The sequence below is a fragment of the Sphaeroforma arctica genome (assembly GCF_001186125.1).
Source record: "Sphaeroforma arctica JP610 unplaced genomic scaffold supercont1.80, whole genome shotgun sequence".
Lineage (NCBI taxonomy): Eukaryota > Ichthyosporea > Ichthyophonida > Sphaeroforma > Sphaeroforma arctica.
In genome coordinates, this window is record NW_014040478.1 from 2,235 (window position 1) to 10,727 (window position 8,493).

Sequence of the window (8,493 nt, forward strand, 5' to 3'; positions counted from 1 at the left end):
TGTGTGTGTGTGTGTGTGTGTGTATATATATGTATATATATGTATATATATGTATGTATATGTATATACTATTAGTTATGGCTCATGCCCTGAGCGTGTCAAAGATATCACGAGTTAACGATTTCGTCGTTTCTATTAGTTATGGCTCATGCCCTGAGTGTGTCAAAGGTATCACGAGTTAACGGTTTATTCGCTTCTATTAGTTATGGTTCATGCCCTGAGCGTGTCAAATATATCACGAGTTAACAGTTTAGTCGTGGTTTATAGACCGAGGAGGGGAACTTTATTTACGAGGTCGACTGGAAAACCGGAGAGTTGACAGATGATGATAACGATGTGCGGCAAGCAGGTGCTTTTTTTGGGCTTGCTCTCGCCTTCAATGACAAGGTACTACTTATGTCACTACTAGAGGTAACAAAGGCAACGCGTGTGGCATTACTATGTTAAATGAATTTCGTATGCTTCTGTCACCTGTAATTTTTTTAGCGTTTAGAATATTATAAAAGCTGGAGTTGGCATGCTTACATACGTAGTGATAGCAGAACAAGTCTAAAATTCACGGCTTTAATTAACCGCTGTGATAGCCCACATCCGAAGTCGCCAGTGCGTGGCGTACGGCCAGGGTATACTGGCAGCGACACAGCAAGGAGTCTATTGTTGGTCCCGGAAGGTACGTAGAAACTACAGCTTGAGCATTCGCTAGCGATACTCGCTTCTCAGCCCTGCCGCTGCCGTTATTCTATTATCTAGAAAGCCATCTACCGTGCTCACTAGTCTGACACTCATTTCACAGGTTCATGAAATATCCGACGAAGGGGAAAGCCATGCCTGCTCTCGCGTGCACTACCTTGGCTGCAATGGGGTATATCGATTTCCTACGGACCCCAGAGAGTCATGATGATCCCGACTGGCCAATCTATAAAAGTGAATTGGACGAACTTCTAAAGTTCTTGATCTATAGCATGAATGACCATACGTACCTTGTACCTTCCTATGTCAAGTAAGAATACCGCTTTGTATTGCTCGCTTCATTGATTTGTATGTATTCGAATAGTGCCCGGGACTGAGCAGATTTTCTATGTCGTAAACTGATGTAGGCGCTAAAGTACCGTTTGCTGTTGCGTCAAATAGAGATAATGGGGAGGCCACAATAAATGCCAACCCGTATGGCAACGGCGAGTTTTTATTGTGTATCATCAAAGCCACAAAATACCTTGGCTATCCATATGCAACCTTGGCTCACAACAATGCACTGAGCGGGTTCGAGGAATGGATAAGTGGGCCGCTGGCGGTAAGTGCGATGATTATTTATCTTGGTCGCAAATATATTTCCGATTTTCAGCGTCAATATATTTTTTGTTGTCCATTGAGCTCGATATTCTCAAACTTACCAGGAAAACGATGATCCAGATGAGACGAAAGGATATTATCAATGGTCCTCAATGAGTTGGTATGAGCTGACCACCTCTACCGAGTTTTATTCACCCACTGAGGAACAGGTCCTAAATTACCGCAGATGGCTTGTTAAAATGGGCTATTGGATAATCGATAAACATAGGTATGATAGATATTTTTTTTTGCGTATTGGACCTATTTCTGACACTATCAGCCACTCACTGTACCCTCGCATCTGATACATAATATGCATTTACGTAGGATTCTGAGGAGAAAACGCAATACAGGCTACGCCTATGAAGGTATAATTCATGCACGGGAAGCCGCCCTGGCACTGAAAACGCAGGAGGGAGACAAGGCTGCTAGGTACTTCGCACAGACGGCGCATACTGGAATTTGTGGGCTGATGCAGTGGCAGGTAAGACTGACAATCGCTTGTATTCGCCTGTGACGATTGGGATGATGCAGCCATTCTTTATACCGAAATTCCATGTTTCCATACCCTCTTGTGATTGCTCGATGGATACCATACCCGTCTCCTTTGGTGTAAAATTGCAGGTCGGAAACCGCTACCAGAATGACTTTGTGAAGGGAGCTAAGAACGATCCTAACTATCTTGGAGGCGTCCAAAATCACGCCTCTGAGCCGTTGCTACGCATTGACACAACTCAACATCAGCTTCACACGTATATTCTATTTCTACGATACATCGCCTAGTTTGTAAATTATTCAAGACATAATTCTTAGTAAATCCTAATGGATGTGTATCAAAAGTGACAAATTATTTAATCTGCGCGAACGACTTAATCAGGAGAAACGCCACAATGCACATATAATCAACAAATCATCTCGAATTCTATCGGCAAAGTTTTAGGGTTTAGGGTTTTAGGGTTTAAACCCCTACCAAAGGTAGGTACCGCACTTTGCATCTTTATTGAAGATGAGACACTCGTGTGACATTTAAAGATGATACTGTATTCACAACAAGTCAAGCACGAGTTCCTAAACCGTGTAGCGGGGCGAACGGAATCTAATCGATCCTGATATAGCGATCATATGTAAAAATGGCAAAGCAAATCACCAATCGTCGCCAAACCTATCTATTACCTTTTGTTGCACTGATAGATCCTGCTTAACCTTCGAGCGCATGTAGAAAATGGGACAATCTCTACTCGTGCAAAGTATATCCTGGTGTAAACTCCCCTGACATCGCTGGCACTGTGACCACAACCGCGAGAATTTCTCTTCCAAATCTCGCATATTATCCACTTCTCTTCGTAAAATATCGCCTTCGTGTGGCTTGCAGTGCTCGCAAATGGCTAGATCTGGGAGGAAACAAAAAGGCACGCTATTAGCTACTAATGTTAATGTGACTATGTTGACAGTGTCAGTGAACTAGCATTTATGTCTCGACTTCGTGGTGGGGGGACCCTTTCTAAAAACATACCGTCTCGAGGGAGGCGCGATTTGCAACTAACACAGGTCGCAACTTTCTTCGTGAACTTCATAAGTCCGCCAGTCATCGGTGTTAGGACGGATACCTTTCTCGTGTGATCTCCCTCTGTAGAGGTGAAGTACATTAAAGAAAGACTGAGCACCTGACAGAACATTCCGAATCGGGAAGATATCAACTTGTAAGCCAGTAGTTTTCTGGCGGAAACCGATACATACTATCTACACATAATTTGCAGTTAAATAACAGAAACGAGCGCAAGTTGAAATAACACATACTCAGGAGATGCTGAGCTTTGCCGACACCCATAATAGGCTCGAAAATCCTGGTAATAGGATTTGTTAGCTGATGCTCTACGTAGTGCTGGAAGTCAATGGGTATATTATTCTCAAGCACATATATCGGGTCTTCGGCCTTCTCGTATGCCGCTGCTTTCTTCGCAGCCTTGATGATCACGTAGGGAACACGATCGCCGAGTTGAGGAGCGGAACCTGTGAAATGCGAAGCACAAGGTGATTGGATCGTTGCATCAGCTAGAATATAAAAACTCAACATCAGGCGACAAGCCAGTGCCCTATAAATATTTACAAATCTTGAACGTTGCGAATAAGGTGAACGGTACAAATGCGTGACCGTGGTGGAATTTACAGTAAATATAGTGTGATCGAGACCAATTTGTCAGTTCGTCAAACAGGATGTGAAAGCGCAACCAACGCTTGCAGCTCCAGACTCTCATACCAGCATCACGTTTGCGCATTCGATCAGCCAGTTCAACGTGCGCTTGCTTTGCAGTGTAGTTCTCACTACTCTTAGCCAGCGCCTTTGAGATCACCAATTGTGAAATGTCCACCTGTGTATTAATGAAGTGAGACAAAATGAATCATAGCTGTACGCATTGATGCATCAAACAACAAATATAGAACTTCGGAATAGATCGCCTCTACTTAGTCAATTAAACGAAGAAAGCTGCCGAGTACTGGAACACTTGAAGATGTAGGCGGTCCCACATACCTTGTTCTGCAACAACAAAGATATCGTATCTTTGACGTGCTGCTTCGCACCCTCAAGATCTCGCTCAACTAGCAAGAACTTCAGACAACGGTCGATCAGATTCTTGACAAGGTGGCAATTGTCACGTCGAACAGTCTCAATACCTTTGCAATCCATCTGCATAATAAAATTGTGACAATGAAGGCATGATTGAGTGAACTCTCAAGAAATTTATCTTTCTTCGTACCAGCCTGTATTGCCCCGAGCTTAAATTCCAATTGACCTCACCTTATCGTATTTGTCGGGCCGCGTCCAATATAGACCAGCATACCGTTTCTTAGAGATCAGCAGATACGGGAAGTAGACTTTCTCGAACTCAAGCTTAATAGGACTCACGAATTTTTCTGAAACGAACGTAGCTGCTTCCTTGCCCATATCCATAGCTTCCTCCAGCTGAAAGGCCATTGCAACGAAGTATGAGCAAAGCAATATAACTATTAGAACTACAACACCAAAATTTATTGCGCAAAAGGTGGGGTCCAATGCTCATTGGTACTCACTTGGTGATGGTATCGGAGAATCCAAAATAAACCTTATTGCGCATACATATTAAATAATACATGCGACAATAAAATACAAGGTTGAAAAAATGGAGAAGCAGGTTAATAAAAAGTGAAATATCGCCTACACTTACCGTCTCAGTACCGAATTTGATCATCACAGAATCGGTATCACCATAAATGACCTTGGCATCGGCAACGTAACCGTTCTCGATTGTGTACTTGTCCTCAACCACCTGTTTGGTCTGCTCGATCATTTGACGTCCGAAACCAGTGACACTCGAGGATATCTGTAAACACGGCAGTTTTCCAACCGTAGCACCTGTAGTTAGAAAGAAGGCCGAATATAGTGAGATACAGACAAATACTTTACATACCAAGCGGGCAACGAAAACCGAAAATATCAACCAGCAGAGGGACCAACCTGTAAAACCGTACACGGAATTCGCACTGATCTTCAGCGCCAGCTGACGGCCGTCCAACACAGCTTTTTTAAACGGATCGGTTTCCTTCTTGAGCGCCAATTTCGCCCGCTTCCTGGCTGTTAGTAGATCCTCGAGGATATCTGGCAACAGTCCCTTTAGTTTAGATTGTTTCACAAAATTATCGCCAGTGGGTGTTTTTATATAGTCGTCCGGGCCCAGACCAAGACTTGCAGGATTACCCCTGATAAGCGTGGTGTAGCACAGATTGTGCGCCATCATGATAGATGGGTATAGTGAGGCGAAATCCAGTGTGGTGATAGGCGTGTCGTAGTACCCAGCGTTCGGTTCGATAACGGTGGCACCCTCATACTGTTCATCTGCTTGCCCTGATGGTACGTGAGGTATAACATAGTCAACCACGCGAGCTCGGCGATACAGCTGTGACACGACTTTGATCTGCTGGCCCCTTGTAAGTAAATAGTTCAGCGGAACTCCGGTGACACGAGCCATCTCAATATAATTAATCAGCCCCATGAGTTTGTTCAGTAATCGAAGTGGGAGATATGCATCTTTCAAGCAATACACGGCAAGACGTCTGCGCGTTTGATCCGAACCCTCTTGAAGGTCAGAAATGATGGTGTGAGGCACATCTTCCTTTTGCTCGCCCAAGAACTCGGCCGAAACAGAATTTAAAGAATACGAACGGAGTTTGTAGTCTCTCTGGAGCAGCTGAAGGACATCGAAGGGCACCCTCCCTTCAATATTGAAAGTGTGACTGTCGCGAGTCCCGTAGGCTTTCGATGAAAACTGTGTATCCCTCATCACAGAGGGTGTATTCTCAATCCGACCCCAGTAGTGGAAGTTCTTCACATTCAGCTTCTCGGCTCGCTTGAAAAGATACGGCAAATCGAAATTGGTGGTATTATAGCCCGTGATCACATCCGGGTCGACGGCTCTTAGAAACTCCGCCCACTCTTGCAGCAGCTCCCTCTCATTGTCTAGATCGGTTTTGTGTCTGTGGTATGTTTTAACTTCAGAACCGGCGATATTATCACAAGTCTTCAAACAAAAGATGTTGCGTACGAACGGCCTCTCCTCTCCTTGTAGCTGAACCATATTAGCTATCTGTATAATGGGGTCTTGATCCGCTTCTGGGAAGACACCCGGTCGACCTTTGCACTCAATGTCGAAACTCAGAATACGGAAAGGAGCATTCTTGGAATACTCTCCCTGCGACGATGGATAAGTGTTTCATATAAGATTTGAGCTCGTTGTAGTCATTATGTCTCTGAGGCATGAGCGGTGCGCTTACAATATCGAGATTGATTAACGATATCCTCAAAAAGGGGGGATGCACACGGGAACGATAAAACTTATCGAAACGAAAGTAGCATTCGAATAACCGGAGAAGAGTGTAATGAATGTAGAGTACTGCCCGTACTGCCCTTCGATCATGCACTTTCAATAACAATTGAGTATCAGCATGATGCAAATATCATACCTCAGCAGCATGTGCGATAAGCTTGTCGTAAGCGATATCAAACTCGTATTGGCATCGACTTTGTGGGGGAGGATTACTTGTCTTTCCTCTGATTCTGTATGCCCCTTGCGGTAATTCCACCCTGAGACAACATGAACAGCAAATCGTATGTGAAACTTGGTTTTGAAACTTTATGGACCACTTCAAAATCAAAAATTTGAAAAGTAAATACGTGGGATTTGAATAAGGGAAAGGCAACAATTTCCTATCAGCAATCCACAAAACATACCAACTGCATCCTACAATCCCAGTATCAACCATGAATCGCAGAAGAATCTCGAGATTGCTCTCAAAAGGCTGGCATGCAACCAAACCTGTGTCAATAATTCAATTTTGGTTTTATAATCGGGTTAATGGTGTTGTGTGTTATATTAAAATGCTGGCCACCAGAGCCATATGAGTAATATGCTTCCAACTCAATTAATCAATCGCAGTGAAATAACTTGAAAGGGTTTTTTATAAACGCCATTTAGATCCATATACATGTATGTTGCTATGTACGCACATACATGAGTGTGTATATACATCCATCAATATACACGTGTAAGTATGCATGAACGTTTTCGAATGAATTTTGATACTGGTTTACATACTTGCTCGTACCAGCCTATATATTTTGAACTATACAACTTTTTTGTTTCACCAGACACACAAGTGAGGGTTGGTCCTTTAGCTGCTTTATCGTACTTTTAATATACAATAGTTGAGAATATGTTGAATTGCTTATTTGATAACTCCCTTGACATAATTTTGGCCCTTTAACATACCATATCAAATTTCAACATACCATATACGCCGACATTGAATCCCTGTTCGACAGCTCGTCGAGCCGCAGCTATTTGATGCGGCAAATTCATAGTCAGCTTCAGAAACTGAATCTTGGTCTGAGAGTGATACCTGTAAGTAAATACCAGTAACAACAGTTAATGTCCGAATGATACTTGTCTTTTTTAGGGAATACATGTGTCATATCGGCGTGTCCAGTACTAAGAGTTGCCGCTTGTATTCGCAATACCTGATAGGAGGAAATTCAGGGAAGGTCGCATTTATACTGGCAAAGAAACTTTGTGATCCCATTATCCATGAATATAGGTGCTCGTGATGAAAATTTTTCGTCAGACACTACTCTCGGTAGAACAACTATACCTGTGGGATGACAGGCCAATAACAAACCCAGAACTAAATTATAGGATATACTCTAACCTCAAACGCCATAACTTCAGTCACTAACTACAACTGACTGATTTTCATAACCGATACAATAAAAAGTGCGCTATATAACAGTACATACCCGAAGATGTTCTCTTTCATCTCCACCTCTACTCGAACAACGGCATTGTGTACCTTCGGTGACAAATTTGTAATTTTCGCGTTTATTGCCTCCATGAATATACCTACGTGCTGAGCTTTGAAATCCTTCGGCGCCGGGACGTAGAAATAGGGTAAAAATCCGTGCACGTGTGCGCACACACTATTTCCGTTGCTATTTACCCCGAATAATCTGTATTATACACAACGAATCAGTTAGAACCGATATCCAGGAGCGGAAAAAATAATATTCTATGGACGTATTCAAAAATCTTAAGAATTCGACATAAAATAACGCGGGGTACGCCACATAATCGAAATGCCCATATGCAACATACCTGAAAATCACACCATTTCTATGGATACCAGGCATGCCATGCATGTGAGGCCCCTCATATGTATCAATATCCAATTGCTGGAATACGAATGACTCAGCTGCTGGTCGTATCTGTTTGGCACTGGGACGGCTCCACTGCTGCATGACAACTCCTTCAGACGCCTGTGGTACGATAGAAGTCGAGTAGATTGTAATGTGAGTATCGAGGACAGCACGGAGTAGCACGCCGCAGAGGTCATCGCCTTTGACGAAATACATTCAAATGTGGGCGCGGTTTTACTTTGCCGACAATAATACCCGCATCAGTGTATCATCACTTTTTCCCAACACATACAGGCATGGTTTTTAGTGAGCAATCGTCTAACCAAAGCTGCACTCACTAGGATATATGTATATATATATATATATATATATATATATATATATATATATATATATACTACTACCTAACCCGTAAACCCGTAACCGTAACGTACGTTGTTGTT

General features: G+C 43.0%; 2 protein-coding genes across 2 annotated transcripts in view; one reads left to right on the forward strand and one right to left on the reverse strand.

Annotated features, from left to right (window-relative positions):
* Positions 1–2,131, forward strand: part of SARC_01879 (hypothetical protein) — a 4,100-nt gene extending 1,969 nt beyond the window's left edge. Inside the window, exons 2-8 of the mRNA XM_014304359.1 lie at positions 268–387; positions 585–670; positions 794–1,000; positions 1,132–1,291; positions 1,395–1,558; positions 1,657–1,813; positions 1,954–2,131. Of these exons, the coding sequence (XP_014159834.1) occupies positions 268–387; positions 585–670; positions 794–1,000; positions 1,132–1,291; positions 1,395–1,558; positions 1,657–1,813; positions 1,954–2,112 (1,053 nt within the window). The 3' untranslated portion in view covers positions 2,113–2,131. The remainder of the gene's footprint in view (positions 1–267; positions 388–584; positions 671–793; positions 1,001–1,131; positions 1,292–1,394; positions 1,559–1,656; positions 1,814–1,953) is intronic.
* A 111-nt stretch (positions 2,132–2,242) lies between these two features.
* SARC_01880 (DNA polymerase delta catalytic subunit) overlaps positions 2,243–8,493 on the reverse strand; it is a 7,347-nt gene continuing 1,096 nt past the window's right edge. Inside the window, exons 2-14 of the mRNA XM_014304360.1 lie at positions 8,010–8,170; positions 7,655–7,864; positions 7,151–7,260; positions 6,593–6,677; positions 6,325–6,445; positions 4,823–6,053; positions 4,533–4,720; positions 4,127–4,291; positions 3,860–4,015; positions 3,587–3,698; positions 3,127–3,339; positions 2,843–2,956; positions 2,243–2,720 (exon numbers count right to left, since the gene is read on the reverse strand). Of these exons, the coding sequence (XP_014159835.1) occupies positions 2,473–2,720; positions 2,843–2,956; positions 3,127–3,339; positions 3,587–3,698; positions 3,860–4,015; positions 4,127–4,291; positions 4,533–4,720; positions 4,823–6,053; positions 6,325–6,445; positions 6,593–6,677; positions 7,151–7,260; positions 7,655–7,864; positions 8,010–8,170 (3,114 nt within the window). The 3' untranslated portion in view covers positions 2,243–2,472. The remainder of the gene's footprint in view (positions 2,721–2,842; positions 2,957–3,126; positions 3,340–3,586; positions 3,699–3,859; positions 4,016–4,126; positions 4,292–4,532; positions 4,721–4,822; positions 6,054–6,324; positions 6,446–6,592; positions 6,678–7,150; positions 7,261–7,654; positions 7,865–8,009; positions 8,171–8,493) is intronic.